The sequence below is a fragment of the Heterodontus francisci genome, chromosome 29, assembly GCF_036365525.1.
Source record: "Heterodontus francisci isolate sHetFra1 chromosome 29, sHetFra1.hap1, whole genome shotgun sequence".
Lineage (NCBI taxonomy): Eukaryota > Metazoa > Chordata > Chondrichthyes > Heterodontiformes > Heterodontidae > Heterodontus > Heterodontus francisci.
In genome coordinates this window covers 13,978,969-14,001,584 of record NC_090399.1, presented here as the reverse complement: position 1 = coordinate 14,001,584, position 22,616 = coordinate 13,978,969, and the positions used below count along the sequence as shown (strand labels likewise).

Genomic DNA, 22,616 nt, shown 5'->3' with positions numbered 1-22,616 from the left:
TTCTCTGGACTGGTGGAACTGTAACCCAGCACAAGTCAGCAAGCGTGTGACATGAGAAAAAGATTTTTGCCTCAACTGGTCAGTTAATTTACACAGAGCTATGGAATCATTAAATGACACCAGAGGAGGAGACCATTTGGCTTATCGTGCCTGTGGCGGCTCTTCGAAAGAGTTGTTCAATTAATCCCACCACCTTCCTATGCCCCTACCACCACCACTACCTCTTCCCCATAGCTGTGCAAATTGTTCCCCAGAAGCCAAGCCACAATGTATCAAATCTTCTCTTAGCTTCTCCATTGTAAGAACAATCCCAGCGTCTCCAATCTATCCACAGAACTGTAATCCCTCATCCCCGGTGAGTGAATAAGTCAAATTTCACTTTTATTTGGAGGAATACATTTAGTAATTTTTTTCCATTTGTATTGAGGGGCTGACGTGGTCTGCATGGTAATGTGTGGAATTCGAAAGCTCCTTCTCAACTTGTCCTGCCACCTTCAAAGGTTTGTGTCTGTGAACCTACGGATCCCTTTGCTTTTTGTACCCTGATAAAAATGTTGCTACTGCCTCTCCTCATTCTTCCTTTCAAAATGCATCAAATGTACTGCAGTAAGGAGTCAACACCTTCAGGAGCAGGGAGCGAGAAGTTGATGGGGCAAGCAGCAGGAAAAAAAATCTGATTTATCATCATGAAAAATATTTTAATCTTTACATTTATGCATTGAATCTGTCCAGTTCCTGCGGTTTTCAATAATAACAACCTTCGTGGAATCATCAAACTCTACGGCACAAAGAAGGCCGTTGAACCCATTGCGCCTGCACCAGCTCTTTCTAAGAGCAATTCAGTTAGTCCCACTCCCTTCACTCTTTTCCCCATATTCCTGAAATTTTTTCTCTTAAGTATTTATCCAGTTTCCTTTTGAAGGCTACTATTGAATCTGTATCAACCACGCTATTCCAAATCCGAACCACTCGTTATGTAAAATGGTTTTCCCTCACGTTGCCTCTGGTTCCTTTGCCAATCACCTTCAATCTGTGCCCTCTGGTTATTGACCCTTCAGCTAGCTGTTGGGAACAGTTTCTCTTTATTTGCTCTATCTGAACCCTTTATGAATTAATTTAAACATCCTTTATCCAATCTCCTCTTCTCTGCTCTAAGCACAGCCCCAGCCTCTCCAGTCTATCTAATAAATCCCTTCTATCTTGTGTCCAAAGTATTCATGTCCCTCCTCAAGTGTGGTGCCCAGAATTGGACATAACCCTTCAGCTGGGAGCAAACTAGTGTTTTATATGTTTAGCTTATCTTCCAGTCTTTTGTACTCAATGCCTCCACTTATCATGCCCATTAACTGAGTGTATGATCCTTTCAGAAAGAGAGAACTTGCATTACTATAGCACCTTTCATGACCATAGCAAGTCCCAAAGCACTTTACAGCCAATGACTTTTGAGGGGTAGTAACTTGTAATGTAGGAAATGCGGCAGCCTATTTGTGCACAGCAAGCTCCCACACACAGCAACGTGATAATGACCAGATATTTTGTTTGTGTAATGTTGATTAAGCATTTATTAAGGATTTGAATATCAAAAATACAATTCTTCAGGATTAAATAACAACTTTAGTGTTTTAATTGTGTAAAAATTGGAATCTTTAGTCAACATCAAAGCAATGTGATAATTTGTTAAATTAAAAAAAACACAGCTGCCATATAATGACTCTAGTAGTCCCAGCCACAATGGGTAATTCTTCTGTCAATCTCGTCTGGAGATTACATTGCAGTAAATTTTATGTGCATCATTTGTATTATCTAATGAACTGCCGCTGGTGAAATTATACTGTGTGCTGTAGTTTCAGTCGTTAGTTCAGAGACTCTGTAAATTAAAACAAGTGCCTCCAACTCATTGGCTGACACAATGGTAACTCATCCCATTCACAACTTGCCCTTTCTTTGCGAGGTGGAGGGCGTTTGTCTTTTTGCCTTTGCAGTTCTTCAGCTCAGCCCAATTTAAAATAAACCCATCAGAGCCAGGTCTGTAGGGAGCCACCAATCAGGTACTGAAGATCATCATCCCCTGATCAGCCCGCTGGATTATTAGACCAGGCCTATTGGATTACTCGTCCAATAACATAACCGCTATGCCACCACACCCACTGTGACCTGCGCTGGGTGTCTGTTTCCCTCGAATTGTGTGAGCCATAAAGGGACTGAGTGGAGCAGAGTCTGAATATGTTCATGTTCTTGGCTCTGAGGGACTAAATAATAGCATTACATGGAAATTATAGCACAGAAACAGGTCATTCAACCCAACAGGTATTTATTGCCATCTCGCCCCTATCTATAAAAAAGTTCAATTATCATTTACATTGTAAAAAAATATATATACATATTTCTAATACTGAAGCTTATATATTGACAAAATAAAATAGTTAAAATCCGTAATCTGAGTGTAATCAAGAGTTCTAAGATTTCAAAGAAAAAGATGCATTGGAGCCAGGTCGGCAGAGGGTCACTGTTACTCATGCTTCTCCTGTATGCTTCTCACGTACTAAAGATGACCGCAGCTGGACAATAGTTGGCATCATGACCAAGTGGCTAAAAGGAAGCGTAAAACTGCAATGCCCGATGTTGCCTGCGTTAAGTAGAGAGGCTGACCGGCAAGCTGTCACCATGGAAACCAGCCACAAGTCCCTTTAAGGGTCCACGATGGCTTTTATGAACATGACGTCATCGGTAACATAGCTGTGCCAGTTGGCGCGGAGCTGGGCGAGGGAGAAGAACTCTGGGCAGCCGCTGGCAACGTTCATAGAATGGACAGGTCTTCGGAAGGAGGCAGAGTTCACGTCTGGTTTGAAGGCTGATACCACTTGTTGGTGTCTCTCACTCTGATCCAACAGTTTAAAGGTTACCTGGAGTTAAAGAAGAAAACAGTTCACTCTTTTTGCTCCCTTTTGCTTTTTGAGTTCTGTTCTCATTTTGAAAATGCCTAGATTTTTCTTTTTCAGGTGTTGCTACCCAGAGAGTGGTTAGAATGTGGAACTCGCTACCGCATGGAGCAGTTGAGGTGAATAACTGATGCATTAAACACAGAGGGAGAAAGGAATGGAAGGATAGGGTGGGGTGAAGTAAGGTGGCTGGAGGCTCGTGCAGAGCATAAACACAGCACAGAGCAGTTGGGTTGAATGACCTGTTTCTGCACTGTAAACACTATGCAAACATATTTCTCTGAACCTCATTCCTCACTGTTGAGTTGATCCTTTCAAATTGATGACCCTCTCCCCTCCCACAGTACTGACTCCCCAGTCAGAGGAAATAGCCTTTCCTGATTAACTCCATGAGAACCCTTCACCGTTTAAATGTCCTGTTGGGCCGAATTGCCTGTTTGTGCACAGTAAAAGTTCATGTAATATCGCTGTTCTCCTCTCCTTCCCTGAAAGCCTTGACTTCCAGCTGGGCATTCCAATGCCTCAGCCAAGTGACAATTCCTCATGGCGTGTTTATGTGCGGAGGGAGGTGGGCGGATTTTCCCGACCCGTGCTTGGGGTTGTTGGACGGCCCAGGTGCAGCGAATACAGAGGGAAAGGAGTGGAATGTGTCAGGGACGTGCGCTCCTCCTCACCCAATTTTCCTTCATTCCATGCTCCCGGCCGATCCAATGAGCTGAGATGCAGGAACAGAAAACTCAGCTCCAAGGAGTGCCAACAGATCATTCAACCTCAAAAGGACATCACAGATGAGCTTGATCCTGTTCCGTGAAGGCTCTAAGGTGGTGGCATTACCTCTGAGCCAAGGCAAGGTGTCCTGCCAGAGCATAGGTTTGAGCTCTAGTCTATGGCAAATTAGCCAATATCAGCCAGTCTGGCAGTGGGTGGTGCTTCTATTAACTCTGCACCCGGGCAAGGAAGAACAGAAAGGATAAGAGCAGTAACAACCTGTATTTATATAATGCCCTTAACATAGTAAAACGTCCCAAGGCACTTCACAGAAGCATTATCGAGCAGGGTTTGATACCGAGCCACATAAGGAGGTACCTGGACAGGTGACCAAAAGCTTGGTCAAGGAGATAGGTTTTAAGGACCGTCTTAAAGGAGGAGAGAGAGGGAATTTCAAAGCTTAGGGCCTCAGCAGCTGAAGGTACGGCTGAGAATTCCTCGCTGCAATGCTACACCTCACCTCCAGCAAACTACCCGCAGGCGTGGAGATAATCCACAAGAACAGATGGGAAACTGTTCAACCTGTGCCACCTTCAATCCAAAACCAAAGCCACTCCAAACTCAGTCGTTGAGCTTCTGTATGCTGATGACACTTGCATGTGCCCTCACTCCAAAACTGAGCTCCAGACCACAGTCGACTCCTTCTCTGAAGCTTATAAGAAAATGAGTCTTTCCCTAAACACTTAGAAAATGAAGGTCCTCTTCCAACGTTGTCTCACAGCACAACACCGCCCCCTGTCAATCAAGATCAATGGCAAGATCCTAAAAAAATGTGGAACATTTTCCATATCTTGGGAGCCTCCTCTTGGTGGATGATGAGGTTCATTAACGCCTCCAATGTGCTAGCTCAGCCTTTGCCGACTGAGGAAGTGAATATTTGAGGATCAGGATCTCAAACCAGAGACTAAGATCTTGGTTTACCGGGCAACAGTGATCCCTACGCTCCTGTATTCTTCGGAGACCTAGAAAACCTCAAAGCACTGCCAGAGGTGCCTCCACAAGATCCTTCAAATCCGGTAGCAAGAAGGCAGTCCAGCAGCCGTGTCCTCTCCCAAGCCAACCCCAACCTGCCCAGCTCCGGGGCGTTAATTACCCAAAACCAGCTCCACTGGGTGGGGCATGGCCTTCGCATGCCTGACACCAAACTCCCAGAGCAGCTGTTCTACTCAGAACTTAGTCATGGCAGGAGGCTCCCAGGAGGACAGCAGAAACGCTTTAGTGACGTCCTCAAAGCCTCCCTGAAGAGATCAAACATCCCCGTCGACTCATGGGAGCCCTTGGCTCATGACCATCCTAGATGGAGAAAGCTCATTTGGGAAGGCATCGTAAACCTCGAGGGACTTTGTCGGGGAACATGTGGAGGCGAAGTTGAGGTATCAGCGGGAGCACACAAACCTCCAAACGACTCATCTACCTGATCCTTCAAGCACCACCTGCCCCTCACATTGGCAGAGTTTGCAGATCATGCATTGGACTGATCGGCCATCTCAGAACAAATCTATCCAGAGTGAAAGCAAGTCATCCTCGATGCTGAGGGACTGCCTAAGGGAAAGGGATTAAAAATCGTGGATGCGCAGGAGGCCAGAATTGGAGCCGCACATACATCTCGGAGGGTTGAGGGCTGGAGGAGGTTACAGAGATAGGGCCGGGTGCGAGGCCATGGAAGCAAGGATGCAAATTTTTTAATTGACCCGTTGCTGGGCCAGGAGCCAATGTGGGTCAACGAGCACAGGGGTGATGAATGAGCAGGACATGGTATAAGTTAGGATACAGGAAGCAGAGTTTTGGACGAGAAGCCACCTGGTCATTGCTAATCAGTGACCCAGGTCAGAAAGTGAGGATATGCGGATACTGGGCATGAGTGGCCTGGCTATGCTACCTCCACAGTTTGATAGCTTGTGTACACTCACTGCTGACGGTTGCATGGCTGCTTGGACAAAGTATTGGAGAGTGACTGGCACCTAAGAACCAACTCTACCCCAGTGAGACGGTTAACTGCTTCAGAAACCTGGATCCGTTCCTGGTCTGCATGGCTCTGTACCGCAAGCCTTCACCCATTGAATCAACAGTGGGCACTTAGGGATTTTTATTTTTATTTCTATTTAACACCTCTTTGAATATTTAGTTCAGTGCATTGCGTACACATAGAATTGCATAGTATTTATATCACAGAAAGAGGCTATTCACCTCAAATCCACGCCAGTGTCCATGCTCCACATGAACCTCCTTCGACCTTACTTCATCTCACCCTATCAGCATATCCTTCTAATCCTTTCTCCCTCCTGTGCTTATCTAGCTTCCCCGAAAATGCTATTCGCCTCAACTATTCCATGTGGTAGCAATTTCCTCCGTCCAACCACTCCAAGGAAGTAAGGAAGTTTCTTATGGATTTATTAGTGACTATCTGATATTTATGGCCCCTAGTTCTGGTCTCCCTGTCCCCCACCCACCTCCCCACTAGTGGAAACATTTTCTCTATGTCTACCCTTCTCAAACCCTTCCATAATCAAGGACACCTCTATCAGGTCAACCCTCCATTCGTTCCCCATTGTATTGCGAAGTTTAATTACCTTCTTGCTGAATGGCCACTCTAAAATAGCATCGTATTTTCCCTTCATTACGACCAGGAAGAGTGAGAGATGAGTATTTGCTCCCACTCCATCTCCATTCAAATAGAGCCTCAGGCAAAGCATGTATCCACAGTGAGACGTGAAGAACGCTGCAAGAGAGAGAAAGATGAGTGATAAATATTCTGTGCAGGATTACACTCGTAAACACTGTCACACAGAAATTCAGCTTTTAGCTTTCGCCTAATTGAATCATTATTTAATTTTGACCTTTTTATTTACATTAAGAAACCAAATGAAAGTCTCACAGTACAGAACACTGTCCGGTTGAAAAGAGTTGGAGAGAAGTCAAAGTTTGGTGATTGCAAGAGGAAGGATGCTAAGAAATTCCAGGTAAAAGAACATAGCAACAGGAGTAGCCCATTCAGCCCCTCGAGCCCGTTCCCTTATTCAATTCGATCAAAGAAAGTGTTGCACTGATATGGCTGCTCTCTCGACCTCAAGATGTTCGAAAGCGCTTTACAGCCAAAACTCCTTCAGTTCGTTTAACGTCAGCTGCAGAGATTTCAGTCACGTTCAAGTGCCTCCTAACTCTGGAACTTTAAGTAAATATAGATTACATTAAAGCAGTGACTACACTTCTGAAGTGTACTCACTGTTAGAATGTAGAAAGTGCGGCAGCAAATCTGCACACAGCAATGTGATAAATACCAGATTATGTTTTTTTTAAGTGATATTGGTTGAGGAATAAATATTGGCCAGGACACCAGGGAGAACTCCCAGGCTCACCTTTGAAATAACAGCCGTGGGATCTAAGTCCAGCTGAGAGGGCAGTCGGAGCCTCAATTTGGAACCCTCTACTGCAAAAGGCAATTGATGGGAGATCAGTTATTTTTTTTCAATATGAGATTGATAGATTTTTGTCAACCAAAAGTATCAAGGGATATGGGGCAAAGGTGGGTATATGGCATTAGGTCGCAGATATGAAGGGTTTAAAGTCATAAATCACTTCAGAACACTTACATCGGTTAGTGAATTAGTAATAAAGTCTTACGTGGGGAGAGAATTGAGGGAACCCGTCCGTCAATGGCATCTTGCATCTTGCGGGTGAAATCAGAGATTGCCCAGACTAACGTGCCATCGTACGAGGTGTGTTCCAGGGCGTCGAGACGAAGCTGAAGGTCAGCTATCACTAAGTCCTTAAGGCAAAGTGATTTTTCGTGCTGCCGTATCTGGTAAAATTATTTTAAAATAGTAAAAAACCTGAAGCTTGCCATCACAGCCAATTAACAACAGGGTCCTCATTTGCTGGTATTGTATCAACAACAAAACAAAACCCTCCTCAGTGGTTCATGCACTCCACCCAGTGTTTTACTGAGTCAAACAGAACGCAAAGGTTTCAGATTCTATTGTGGTCGATTGGTGAAGAAACTGATATCGACCAGGGCAGCAGTGTGGTTATACATTCTCCCTCAGTACCCTTGGGGCTAGGAAGGTGGGTGGGGAACTTATGGCATAGAAACAGGCTATTTCCCAGTGTCCTTTTTATAATATGGAGACCAGAACTGTTCGCAGTACTCCAAGTATGGTGTAACCAGGGTCCGACACAAGTTTAAATAAACCTTCCTGCTTTTCAATTCTGTCCCTCTAGAACCTGTGCTTTGTTTGCATTTTCATGGCCTTTTTAAACTTGTGTATCTGTAACCCCAGGACTCTTGGTTCCTCTACCCCATTTAGACTCTTACTTTCCAAGGATTAGGTAGCCTCCTTACTCCTCCTACCAAAATGCACCACATCACGTTTAGCTATATTGAAGCTCATTTGCCATTTGCGCACCAATTCTGCACATTTTTTACTGTGTTCTTGTGTTTTCTTGCAGTCCTCCCCGGTATTAACTTCCCCCGCATCCCAACCCCCTGTTTGGTGTCATCCGTAAATTTCGAAATTGCATGACTGATTCCCGAGTCCAAATGGTTAATGTGCAGCCAGGGTTCCCATTTCTGATCACTATCCAGTGACTGTTTCCAGTGGCAGAAGGGTCGGTAACCAGAGGGCACAGATGTAAAGTAATTGGCATAAGAACCAGAGGTGAGATGAGGATTTTAAAAATTGCACAGCGAGTTGTGATGATCTGGTGTGCACTACCTAAAAGGGTGGTGGAAGCAGTTTCAACAATAACTTTAAAAAAGGATTTGGATAAATACATAAAAAGGAAAAAAATGCTAAGGGCAAGGGGGGCGGGGGCAGGGGGGTGGGTGGTGGGGTGGGTAGTGGACTAATTTGGATAGCTCTTTCAAAGAGCTGGCAAGGCCTCCATGGGCCGAATGGCCTCCTTCTGTGCCGTATCATTCTTTGATACCAAAAGGTCCACTTGTGTGGATTTTCAAATGAGAACTGAATCAGGCTCAGCTGTGATGCTCTTCACAGTCTAATAGCCTTCCAACAACTCAGTAACTAGCCTTATATATGAAGAGCCACTGGGATGAGGTGGCCTCCCAAACCAAAACTGTTGACATACAACAAATGGGAGGACTGTAGTTATACAGGCAATTCACCAATAAGGTATAAATTGGTACCTTAATAAATGTTTACCTTGTTTTTTAGCTGTGCAGTCACTGCCTCTTGGTCCTTCAGCAATTTCCCTTGTGTTAACACGGTATTTGACGTGTCTTCCACTTCGCGGTTCAATACAGTGACAATGTTTTCAAAAGTCTGTACTTTCACTTTTAGCCCCTCTAGTATCTTGACTTGCTGAAACTCCTTGCCCCTTGTCTCCCTGTTGAACTCCACATCCTTCTCCTTGTGCTTCTCGATCATTTCCACCAAGCTGGGGCATTCACTCGATACACTGGCCTGTTTCATAAATCCCTGTAGGCTGCGGAGCATGCAGTCCAGATGCTGCCGAATGCAGGCCTGATTATGTTCCTGGACCTTGTGGCTGGAAATCTGCAAAGACACGATCGGCAGCAGCTCATTAAGCAGCTCATTGCGGTTTGGGAAGGATTTGTCCGTGTTCTGACAGGAAACGGCCAGTCAAGGAAACATACAGCAGTCAGTTAAGCACAGGAACAGGAGACGGCCATTCAGCCCATTTCGCCAATTTGCCAGTTGGATTGCGGCTCAGCGTTAAGGGTGTTGCCCGCAAATTTTGCAATTGTACTTCCGATTCCTGATTACACAGAGCGCGCAGCACAAAGACAGGCCATTTTTCCCAGCTGGTTCGTGCTGGTGTTTATGCTGCACATGAGCCTCCTCCCACCAAATATAAATGGTGAACAACAGTGGTGCCAGCACCGATCCCTGTGAAACGCCACTTCCCACCCTTTGCCAGTCTGAGTAACTACCCGTAACCCCGACTCTCTGTTTTCAACAGCAGCAACTTGTGTTCATATAAGCACCTGTAACATAAGCAGCTTCATGTGGGGGGGGGGGAGGGGGGGAGGAGGAACATATAATAAGCAGGAGTTAGGCCGGAGTTAGGGAGGTGATTAAAGTAGCAGTCACTGGTTTTTGAAGCTGAGGAGCGATAAAGTGACAAAAAGGGATTGAGGAAGAGAATGGGTCACGATGGGCTGAAATTTATACAGCGATTTCGGAGTGGACACTAGACTAGAGTTAAAAGAGCAGAGGGCGCAAACTAGGATGCAGAGCTGCAGCAAGTTACATGCCAGGCTATGGAGGGATTAGTAGATGAGGACAAAGATTTTGAGTTTTTTTGAGTCCCCACTCCAGAGGCTTCAGCATAAAATTTAGGCTGATACTCCCAGTGCCAGTAGTGAGGGAATTCTGCACTATCGGAGGTGCCATCTCTCGGAGGACACATTAAACCCTGTGGCCCTGACTGCCCTGTCATGTGGACGTAACAAAACCCATGGCACTATTTCAAGGAAGAGTAGGGGAGTTATCCCCAGTGTCCTGACCAATCTTTATTCCTCAACCAACATTACTGAAATAAAATTAAATTATCTGGTCACTGTCACATTGCTGTTTGTGGGAGCTTTGTGTGTGCAAATGGGCTGCTGTGTTTCCTATAATACACCAGTGACTACACTTCAAAAAAGTACTTCATTGATTGTGAAGTGCTTTGGGACATCTTGAGGTCATGAAAGGTGCTATATAAATGCAAGTTCTTTCTTTCTTATTATATCCATTTCATGTGCACTAAAACTCAGCCCCTCCTCTCCTTGCACGGTTCGACACTCACCATCTCTGTGCAGCCGACGATACTAAAGGGGCATTTCAGCAGCTTTTGCTCGCAAGTGCTTTTGTGCTTTTCCTGGAAAGTCAAGAACAAACTTACAATGACTAATTGAAATTACAATAAAGGATAGCAGGTCAAAGCAAATGATGTTTATTTCCCCAACCCCTCTCTTGAAAGTGTTGACTCCTTGCTGAGTATGGAGCCGTGGCCACAGCAACCTTGCCTGAGAAGTCGCTCGTCACGTGAAAGTCCAGACAATTGATTGCCATTGGGCTATTTCACTGCGAGAGGCATCACAGCTAAATTCAAACCCTGGCCTCACCCAATGTTCATGCACTACAGACACACGAATTCCAGAAGGGATACTTGGACAGTGATTAGCAGAAGGAACTGCGACCGATTTCACCCTCTCCCCTCTCAGCCCAAGTCAAGGAACCAACTGTCGGAGCCATAGTACCAATCTGGCTGAGCTCAGCTAACTCAGCACAGACTGAGAATCGAACTTGGGAACTTTCTTGATTTGTATTGCCCAGTCCCACTTTTCGAGGGAAGCAGGTTCATCTTCCTAAGTGAGCTGTAGTTATGTCCGCACTAACGATTGTTATAATACGTCGCAACCGAATATCAACAGAGCTCTTTCCAAAAACAATTCGTATTTCTCCGATCAATCTCGCACTACATCGCACTTTACTTGTTTTGAAGGGGAGTCGCCCACGAAAATAAATCATTGAGGTCAGGGTCATTCTCAATTAACACTGAATCAAGTGTGATCTTTTGCGGGAGGGGGGAGGGCGGGTAGGTGTGGCGGGAAGGAGGTGTATCTGAACTCTGTGCATGACAACAAAAGCTCACCACCACCTTCTCAAGGGCAATTAGAGATGGGCAACAAATCCCATGAAAGAATAAAAAAAATTAAGTATGCATCTTTGATCATTATGCAGATACTTGCAGTGAAGACAAGATATCACGATGCTTTATCATTGTGATTTACCTCCAGTTCTCTCAGGGGACCAGTCCACGTACAGCCCTGGTTTTGACAGAATACTTGAAGGTTTAGAATCTCTTTCCTGATCGCCCTGTCTTTAAAACACTGTAATACACAGAGAAGGCCATAATCAATAAAAAATAAACACTGACTTCATTCATCATAAATGTCATCAGTCTGATTTACGTCGGATTAGATAACAAGGGGATGTTACATCAGTGGTATCCAGGAATCATGAACATTTTGACTGCTAAAGTCAGATTATTTTTAATATTCTCTTAATGTTTTTCGTTAAGTAAACTTTCTTGAGAGGTACACTTTGAAAGATGAATCCTGAAGATCCACGAGTCATGCTTTCCAGTGGGCTGATAATGCACAGGCAATGCAACTTACATTGAGTGATATACAATGCCCGAGTTGGATAAAAAATAAATTGTCTTTGTAATGTCTTCTGTTTGTACCATTGGTTAAAAAATCGATTAGGTAAAGAATTTTGTGGAGTTGATTAAGTGAAGAAGTTACTTTTAAATAGGACACTGGTTCAAAACCTCCCATTGCGAATGTTTTCCTAATTTCCAGTCGTCGCCTAATTGAAATGTTTCAATGATGTCTCTTGATCTCAAACAGAACATGAATGCTTACTTTCTCTAACGAGGCCACTGAACCATTCGCAACTATTTCATTATCTTTCAAGCAGGACGGGCATGTCAGAGATTCTTTCCTGTTGGCAAAAAAGGGTAAAAACATTTTAATTAGAGGGATTCATTTAAACACAATAACATATATACAGTATTTCTCAGACACCACCCAGATACCAGCCTGTGTGTCGATGATAGTACTGATACAGTAGCTTAATATCGGTACATTTGGAGCGCTGGAATTTTGGAGTTTAGTTTAGTTTAGTTTAGAGATACAGCACTGAAACAGGCCCTTCGGCCCACCGAGTCTGTGCCGACCATCAACCACACCATGTTATACTAATCCTACACTAATTCCATATTCCTACCACATCCCCACCTGTTCCTATATTTCCCTACCACCTACCTATACTAGGGACAATTTAAAATGGCCAATTAACCTATCAACCAGCAAGTCTTTGGCATGTGGGAGGAAACCGGAGCACCCGGAGGAAACCCACGCAGACACAGGGAGAACTTGCAAACTCCACACAGGCAGTACCCAGAATTGAACCCGGGTCACTGGAGCTGTGAGGCTGCGGTGCTAACCACTGCACCAGAGTTATACTGTCGGCTCGCAGCACTCTCTAATCTCTAACTCCACAATGCTCAAACAACATCAACTTGCATTTATATAGTGCCTTTAACATAGCGAAACATCCCAAGGCGCTTCACAGGGAGCATTAGCAGATAAAAATTGACATTCAGCAAAGGCGATTTTCAGACAGGTGATCAGAAGCTTGGTCAAAGAGGCAGGTTTTAAGGAGCATCTTAAAGGAAGAAAGAGGGGTAAGAAGGCGGAGATGTTGAAGGAGGGAATTCCAGAGCTTATGGCCCAGGCAGCTGGAGGCATGGTCACCAAGGTGGAGTGATTAAATTCGGGGATGCAGAATAGGTCAGAACTGGAAGAGTGCAGATATTTCAGGGGGATGTAGGGCTGGAGGAGGCGACAGATAGGAAAACACATGCAAAAGGGCTCCAAATGCCATTAAAGTTCTTAAGAGTTCAGACTGCTCTCTGCTGATGTTGAAAACCTTAACATGATTCAACAGACCACCCAAAAGCTTCACAGAGACTGTAGTTTATTTCAGCCAGTCCAAAGCTACAAGTACCTTCACATTATTGAGAAATACTGAAGGACTTGACAGGGTAGATGCTGACAGGCTGTTTTCTCCAACTGAAGAGTCTAGAATTAGGGTCATAATCTCAAGATAAGGGGTCGGTTATTTAGGACTGAGGTAAGGAGAAATGTCTTCATTCAGAAGGTTGTGAATCTTTGGAATTCTCTACCCCAGAGGGTTTGTGGATGCTCAGTCATTGAGTATATTCAAGACGGAGATTGATAGATGTTGGACACAGAGGGAATCAAGGGACATGGGCAGTGAGCAGCTAAGTGGAGTTGAGGCGGGAGATCACCCATGATATTGAATGGCGGAGCAGGCTCCTGCTCTTGTTTCTTATTAAGTGAATTCTGTGAAGGTGAACTTGCTTCACTTCAGGCTATCTCGATTGTTGGATCAGCTTGTGCAGGGATTGGCTAATAAGGAAGGCCCCAAATGCCAGTCCGTGCTGTGTTAGCTGTTCCCATATTGAGTTGGCACGATGAGTGCAACGACTAGGCCTCTGCACCTGGACTAGGGGGGGGAACCAGACAACATTCTCGCTCTGGATTGCTCTCTAGTGCCTCCTGCTGATAAATGCACCTGTGAGGACAGGGTTCGGCTCAGCTATGATGCTTCCCTTCAGCCAATCAGCCTGGCATCACTTGCTGTCAAGGTTCACCATGAATAATGGGCCACTAGGGCATTAATTCCTTCAGAGAGAGAAGAGGAGGTGAGTGTGAACAACTGCCCATCTATGGTTGCAAGAAACCTATTTCGCGCCAACATGGGATGTGCAGTCCAATTGCTCCATGTCATCTGTCTGCATTTACCCACACATCTATGAGAATACGGACTGTATCAAGGGATACTCCGCTATTAGGATTATTAAAATTTATTCACATCCAGAGAAACACAAGGGGCAAGATTGTGGACACCCATGGGGCCTTGTACACAGTAGAAACCTCATCATATCGCAGGTGTACTTCTCGCCTGTGACATTAAGGGGATGGATAATTGTGGGCAATGATTCCATCTACTGAAAACAAGGCCCCACCGGTACTGGGGAATCTTGGAAAAGTTCTGGCCAGGAACTTTTTAGCAGAAAGAAGTAATGTTCATTTATAAAAACATGATCTCACTCACAGTACTTTGCTGCCAAGTCAACATGCTTAAAGTGCAGTCTCTGTTGTAAGGTTGGAAAAACAGCAGCCAACAGTCCAACAGCAAGCCCCTACAAATCACAGTGCAGTGATGAGGGGGCAATTGTTAGCCAGGGGGAGAACTCCTCTGTTCTTACTTGAAATAGCAGTTGTGGGATCTCCGACATCCAACACAGAGAGCACCTTCTATAGGACAGCACTCCCTCAATATTACACTGGGAATATCAATCCAGATTATATGCTTAAATCTCCAGAGTGGGACTTGAACACACAATCTCCTAACACAAAGGCAAGAGTGCTATCAACTGAGTCACTGCTTGAGTGCCGAATATTAAAGGGGTGATCTAATTGAGGTGTTTAAGATGATTAAAAGATTTGATCTGACAGATCTAGTGAGAGAGTCCAGAACAAGGAGGCATAACTGTAAAATTAGAACTAGGTCATTTAGGGTGGTGTTAGGAAGCGGTTCTTCACACAAAGGGTAGTGGAAATCTGGAACTCTGTCGCCCAAGAACAAAATCCTATGTTGCCATTTTGCGTCACCGACCGAGACAAATTTCCACCCTGTAATTTCTTCCTTGCACCCCTTTTGTACTAGATCCTTTCAACTGGTAATGTATGCCACAATTCTATCTCATTCACCATGAAAATATGGTCATTAGTAGATCTGAGTACAGCTGAAACTTACAGTAGGGCTTTGTGACATCTCTCGCAAAACCTGTGCCCGCATTCTGTCTGAACTGGATCCTTCATCAGACGTTCACACGCCCCGCAATAGTACTTGCGGTCATATCCCTCGTTGGCGCTGGTCGCATAATGCCCATTCTCCTCATCTTCGCCGGCATCCAAGGATGGAGGTGTCTTCCACTCACACGGCGATTTGTAGCTCAGGGGCCCATCTGCATGCTTCAGAGCGAACAAACTCATGGCAAATCTTTGATCAATGTGGTTGGAAGAAGAACCTTAAGTACCAATTACAGTAAAAAGAGCTTGTTAATAACAGCTTTTTCGTTTCATCAAAGTGAAACCCATTTAAGTCATGCTGCATCATTGCACCCCCCCCCCCCCCACCCCACCGTGATATCTTTCATGAAAGGGTTTGTCCTGTGACGGACAGCATTACAAGGTTCAAAAAAAGTCCCATGACATTTAGGGCGTGAATCCAAAAAATGATCTCCCTGTACCATCTTCACTGGAAATGTCACCCACATGCAAAACATTTGACTGAGATGACAAACTATTTTTAATTTCAGTTTTGATTCCGATTGTTTCAGTCTCTTTCATTTTCCCCTCTTGCGATCTTGCCAGATACAGAAAAGTCATGTTCAAGTGCGAATTAGATTTTCTTCCATTCGATCTTTGCCTTTTATATGTACTCAGTGAGTGACCCACATGTACGGATTCATTTTTTCTACTTTGTAGAAATACTTAATATTAGTTCTCTCAGTTAATACTTCTATTATTCTGATGTTTCCAAGCCAGGTGTCCAGAACAAGGGGGCATAACCTTAACTTTAAAGCTAGGTCATTCAAGAATGATGTCAGTGGGAGCTTCTTCACACAAAAGCTGGAGGAAATCTGGAACTCTCTTCCCCCAGAAAAGCTGTTGAGGCTGGGCGTCGATTGAAAATTCCAAAACTGAAATTGATTGCTTTTTGTTAGACAAGGGCATTAAGGTTTACAGAACCAAGGCAGATGGATAGAGTTAAGATACAGATCAACCACGATCTAACTGAAAGGTAGAACAGGCTCGAGGGGCTGAATGGCCTCCTCCTGTTCTTATGTACCCAGATTCAAAACAGTGGAAGAAAAGATGAGATATACTGAAGCTGAAGTTAATGAAGAACAAAAGTTTTGAAAGTGTGGTGATCGTAGGAGCAAGAAAGAAGAAGGGCAACAGTTTTGAGATGCTGAGTAGGAATCGATTAGAGTAGAAGCCAATGAGATCCATCTTAATATTTACATGTGTAATGAATTTTTTTTTTAAATGGCTGGAAATGTTCCGCAGGTCAGGCAACATCTTTGGAGAGAGACAAAGAGTAATTGATTTCAAACCACTGACTGACCTTCATCAACAATCTTAAATGCTAACTCTTCTTGCTCCACAAATGCTGCTCGACCTGCTATTTCCAGCATTTTCTAGTTTAATTTCAGATTTCCAGCATCTGTGGTATTTTGCTTTTTGCATATGAGTAATGAGATGGCATTGTAAACATTTACTGGGAATGAGTGCCAACTGAGATGTCTAGGCCATAACATTGTATCAAAAGTCTCGCAGGCATCTCAGTGATAATGGATCACTTGTCCCATGGATCATCACTTGTACCATTGACCATCACTTGTCACATGGATCATCACTTGTTCCATTGACCATCACTTGTCCCATGGATCATCACTTGTACCATTGACCATCACTTGTCCCATGGATCATCACTTGTACCATTGACCATCACTTGTCCCATGGATCATCACTTGTCCCATGGATCATCACTTGTACCATTGACCATCACTTGTCCCATGGATCATCACTTGTTCCATTGACCATCACTTGTCACATGGATCATCACTTGTCACTTGGATCATCACTTGTTCCATTGACCATCACTTGTCCCATGGATCATCACTTGTCCCATGGATCATCACTTGTACCATTGACCATCACTTGTCCCATGGATCATCACTTGTTCCATTGACCATCACTTGTCACATGGATCATCACTTGTCACTTGGATCATCACTTGTTCCATTGACCATCACTTGTCACATGGATCATCACTTGTACCATTGACCATCACTTGTCCCATTGACCATCACTTGTACCATTGACCATCACTTGTCACTTGGATCATCACTTGTACCATTGACCATCACTTGTCCCTTTGACCATCACTTGTACCATTGACCATCACTTGTCACATGGATCATCACTTGTACCATTAACCATCACTTGTCACTTGGATCATCACTTGTACCATTAACCATCACTTGTCACATGGATCATCACTTGTTCCATTGACCATCACTTGTCACATAGATCATCACTTGTTCCATTGACCATCACTTGTCACATAGATCATCACTTGTTCCATTGACCATCACTTGTCACATAGATCATCACTTGTTCCATTGACCATCACTTGTTCCATTGACCATCACTTGTCACTTGGATCATCACTTGTTCCATTAACCATCACTTGTCACTTGGATCATCACTTGTACCATTGACCATCACTTGTCACATGGATCATCACTTGTACCATTAACCATCACTTGTCACTTGGATCATCACTTGTACCATTGACCATCACTTGTCACATGGATCATCACTTGTCCCATTGACCATCACTTGTCACATGGATCATCACTTGTTCCATTGACCATCACTTGTCACTTGGATCATCACTTGTTCCATTGACCATCACTTGTCACATGGATCATCCCTTGTTCCATTGACCATCACTTGTCACATGGATCATCACTTGTTCCATTGACCATCACTTGTCACTTGGATCATCACTTGTTCCATTGACCATCACTTGTCACTTGGATCATCACTTGTTCCATTGACCATCACTTGTCACTTGGATCATCACTTGTTCCATTGACCATCACTTGTCACATAGATCATCACTTGTTCCATTGACCATCACTTGTCACTTGGATCATCACTTGTTCCATTGACCATCACTTGTCACTTGGATCATCACTTGTACCATTAACCATCACTTGTCACTTGGATCATCACTTGTTCCATTGACCATCACTTGTCACATGGATCATCACTTGTACCATTAACCATCACTTGTCACTTGGATCATCACTTGTTCCATTGACCATCACTTGTCACATGGATCATCACTTGTACCATTAACCATCACTTGTCCCTTTGACCATCACTTGTACCATTGACCATCACTTGTCACATGGATCATCACTTGTACCATTAACCATCACTTGTCACTTGGATCATCACTTGTACCATTAACCATCACTTGTCACATGGATCATCACTTGTTCCATTGACCATCACTTGTCACATAGATCATCACTTGTTCCATTGACCATCACTTGTCACATAGATCATCACTTGTTCCATTGACCATCACTTGTCACATAGATCATCACTTGTTCCATTGACCATCACTTGTTCCATTGACCATCACTTGTCACTTGGATCATCACTTGTTCCATTAACCATCACTTGTCACTTGGATCATCACTTGTACCATTGACCATCACTTGTCACATGGATCATCACTTGTACCATTAACCATCACTTGTCACTTGGATCATCACTTGTACCATTGACCATCACTTGTCACATGGATCATCACTTGTCCCATTGACCATCACTTGTCACATGGATCATCACTTGTTCCATTGACCATCACTTGTCACTTGGATCATCACTTGTTCCATTGACCATCACTTGTCACATGGATCATCCCTTGTTCCATTGACCATCACTTGTCACATGGATCATCACTTGTTCCATTGACCATCACTTGTCACTTGGATCATCACTTGTTCCATTGACCATCACTTGTCACTTGGATCATCACTTGTTCCATTGACCATCACTTGTCACTTGGATCATCACTTGTTCCATTGACCATCACTTGTCACATAGATCATCACTTGTTCCATTGACCATCACTTGTCACTTGGATCATCACTTGTTCCATTGACCATCACTTGTCACTTGGATCATCACTTGTACCATTAACCATCACTTGTCACTTGGATCATCACTTGTTCCATTGACCATCACTTGTCACATGGATCATCACTTGTACCATTAACCATCACTTGTCACTTGGATCATCACTTGTTCCATTGACCATCACTTGTCACATGGATCATCACTTGTACCATTAACCATCACTTGTCACTTGGATCATCACTTGTTCCATTGACCATCACTTGTCACTTGGATCATCACTTGTTCCATTGACCATCACTTGTCACTTGGATCATCACTTGTTCCATTGACCATCACTTGTCACATAGATCATCACTTGTTCCATTGACCATCACTTGTCACTTGGATCATCACTTGTTCCATTGACCATCACTTGTCACTTGGATCATCACTTGTACCATTAACCATCACTTGTCACTTGGATCATCACTTGTTCCATTGACCATCACTTGTCACTTGGATCATCACTTGTTCCATTGACCATCACTTGTCACATAGATCATCACTTGTTCCATTGACCATCACTTGTCACTTGGATCATCACTTGTTCCATTGACCATCACTTGTCACTTGGATCATCACTTGTACCATTAACCATCACTTGTCACTTGGATCATCACTTGTACCATTAACCATCACTTGTCACTTGGATCATCACTTGTTCCATTGACCATCACTTGTCACTTGGATCATCACTTGTACCATTAACCATCACTTGTCACATAGATCATCACTTGTCACTTGGATCATCACTTGTCACTTGGATCATCACTTGTTCCATTGATCACCCCTTGTCCCATTGATCATCACTTGCTCCATTGATCACCCCTTGTCCCATTGATCATCACTTGCTCCATTGATCACCCCTTGTCCCATTGATCATCACTTGCTCCATTGATCATCACTTGCCCCACTGATCATTATGTATCACATCGATCATCACTTGCCCCTCTGATCATCATGTATCACATTGACCAACACTTGCCCCTCTGATCATCATGTATCACATCGATCATCACTTGCCCCTCTGATCATCATGTATCACATCGATCATCACTTGCCCCACTGATCATTATGTATCACATCGATCATCACTTGCCCCTCTGATCATCATGTATCACATTGACCAACACTTGCCCCTCTGATCATCATGTATCACATCGATCATCACTTGCCCCTCTGATCATCATGTATCACATCGATCATCACTTGCCCCTCTGATCATCATGTATCACATTGACCAACACTTGCCCCTCTGATCATCATGTATCACATCGATCATCACTTGCCCCTCTGATCATCATGTATCACATCGATCATCACTTGCCCCTCTGATCATCATGTATCACATCGATCATCACTTGCCCCACTGATCATCATGTATCACATCGATCATCACTTGCCCCACTGATCATCATGTATCACATCGATCATCACTTGCCCCTCTGATCATCATGTATCACATTGACCGACACTTGGTCTATGGACCATTACTGCACAGTCCCTGCCTTGCTCCTTTTCCCCATCTCCCATCTTGCGGCTGGCTCCGTAGAATTCTCTGAGCCTCCCGACCTTGAACCAATGACATTTCTCTCCTCTTCATTGTTAACATGGGAAACAAGGCAGAAAGGTTGACAGCTTCAAGAAAGGGAGTCAGAGACGGAGACAAATCAAGAGTGGGGGGTGGGAGAAGCCAAGGGATAGGGAGGCTGAGGCAGGAGAGAGAGGCTACTCGACATTCATGTCCTGAGAAACTTTCAGGGACAATTTGAACTGATTTCACATTCAAATTGCGCCTAACACGTTTAACATCACGTTTGAAAAATACATACATAGCTTCGTAACAGGAACGTTCTTACACCAAGTCGTGACTACATTAATTTCTCTGCGTACAGCATAATGTTGTTACTCACCCTGTGCTGTCGAAGCGCCACCTGATATGTTTGTGCCCTGCAGGGTCTCAGGAAAGGAACTGTAATGAATCTGTTATGCCTTTATTATGTACAGAGCGGTTTGGAAATTCCAGTTTCGGCTGGGTGTGGGGTTTTCAACTTGTTTCTCTTTTACTTCCTCTGGAACTTTTATACATGTGTGTTAGTGAGTGTATAAATCCCCTTGAAATCCGCTTCACTTTCGGAGTTTTGACAGCCAATCGTGGGCATCAGTCAGTCAGTACGGGGGAGTTGATACATGGACATAGAGGCTAGCTTTCTGACTGTCTTCTCGCCCTCTCTGTTTCACACACATGTCAGTCTTCCCATGTTTCTGGATGACCGGTTGCTCCTGCATCACATTCCCATGTTGAATAGTACAGGCAGGTGCCCCCTCCCCAGTTGTCGCATCTCTCCTGATGTTTGGTCCTCTCCCAAGTCTCTCTGTTGCACCACTGCTTCAGTCTCTCTCTCTCGCTCTGCTACATTGTCTCTTCTCTTTCTCTTGGACTCTCTCTCTCTCACTAGCTCCTTCAAAGTATCCCTCTCTTTCGCTGAGTCTCTCCCTCCCCCCTATCAATATTTCCCCCTTTAGTCTCAATCACCCCAAGTCCCTTTCACCCCTCAGTGGTGTTGCCTCGTTTTTTCTCCCTGTCACTGTTTTAATCTCCGTCGCTCTTCCTCCTCGTCTCTCTCTCTCACCCATTCGTACCTCCCTCCCTCCGTCACTCTCTCCATCCCGCTGCCCCTCTCGTTCTCTCTCTACCCCCTCTTTCCCTCCCTCTCCCAATCCCTCTGCCTCCTCTCTCTCTCTCCCTCCATGTCTAACGCCCCTCTCCCTCCAGTTTCCTCTCACTCCCCTCTTAACCTCCCCTCTGCCTGCCTCTATCTCTCCTTTAACCCTCTAATCTTTCTTCCAGGTCTCTCTCGCCCTCCTCAGTCTCTTTCTCCTTCCTCATTTCCTGAGTTTGTCTGCCTCTTTTTCTGTCTACTCCAGGTTTTTTTTGGTCTCTCCGTTTTACCCTCCCCACCATCAGGATCTTTCCCTATTTGAATATCTTTGTCTTGTGTGTGTATTTATGTTGCGGGGTGGGGGGAGCTCTCTATTCTTTTGTTCCCCTTGTCTGTCTCTCAAGCCTCCAATCCAGCCCCCAAGTAACAGAAACACTGAAATCACAGAGGGGGACAAGGTGAAATGGGACGTGCCCCTTCAGCAAGGGAGTGTAAGGTACTTACCCGGGCCCACTCACCATATGACTGGCGGTGCAGAGTTGAGTAGAGCTTGACTCGGTGGCATGACTCGAAGATGGGGTAATCCACAGCCCCCCGGGTTTGTACAAAGAGCTGACATTTGACCAGACACTAGAGGGCGGATCAGTGAGTGTTTCGGAATTCCCCTGTCTGGAAATCTCGGAACCAGCCAGAAAGAAAAATCCCCACAACTCTTCAATCGACATTTCCTCTTCTTGCAATGACCCCAGAAGGGAATGGGCAGAGAGACGGGAATTTCATTGTAACTGGCTCGGGGGGGGGGGGGGGGGGAGGGGCTTTAAGAGTTGGAGAATCTATGTCATCCTTCAAGTA

The 22,616-nt window shown here is 44.5% G+C and overlaps 1 protein-coding gene across 3 annotated transcripts; it reads right to left on the bottom strand.

The window, feature by feature from the left end:
- Positions 1-1,568: 1,568 nt before the first annotated feature.
- Positions 1,569-22,516, bottom strand: LOC137346144 (TNF receptor-associated factor 2-like). 3 transcript variants are annotated; one of them, XM_068009470.1, is made up of 9 exons: positions 22,269-22,516; positions 15,089-15,362; positions 12,103-12,181; positions 11,467-11,565; positions 10,479-10,550; positions 8,867-9,220; positions 7,329-7,506; positions 6,278-6,426; positions 1,569-2,903 (listed from the first exon to the last, which is right to left on the bottom strand). In XM_068009470.1, exons 2-9 carry the CDS (start codon positions 15,325-15,327, stop codon positions 2,688-2,690), a joined length of 1,386 nt encoding a protein of 461 aa, XP_067865571.1. In that variant the 5' UTR covers positions 15,328-15,362; positions 22,269-22,516; the 3' UTR covers positions 1,569-2,687. The 3 variants fall into 3 exon arrangements, with proteins under 3 accessions (XP_067865571.1, XP_067865572.1, XP_067865570.1); XM_068009471.1 differs by having other exon boundaries at positions 22,283-22,516; XM_068009469.1 differs by lacking the exon at positions 22,269-22,516 and adding an exon at positions 21,015-21,164.
- Positions 22,517-22,616: the final 100 nt, after the last annotated feature.

Coding starts and splice junctions, on each gene's coding strand:
- LOC137346144 (XM_068009470.1), bottom strand. CDS start 15,327: ATGAGTTTGTTCGCTCTGAAGCATGCAGATGGGCCCCTGAGCTACAAA. Junction 12,182..15,088: donor AGATGTCACAAAGCCCTACT/GTAAGTTTCAGC, acceptor TTTTGCCAACAG/GAAAGAATCTCTGACATGCC. Junction 2,904..6,277: donor AGTGGCCATTCAGCAAGAAG/GTAATTAAACTT, acceptor CTTTAACTCCAG/GTAACCTTTAAACTGTTGGA.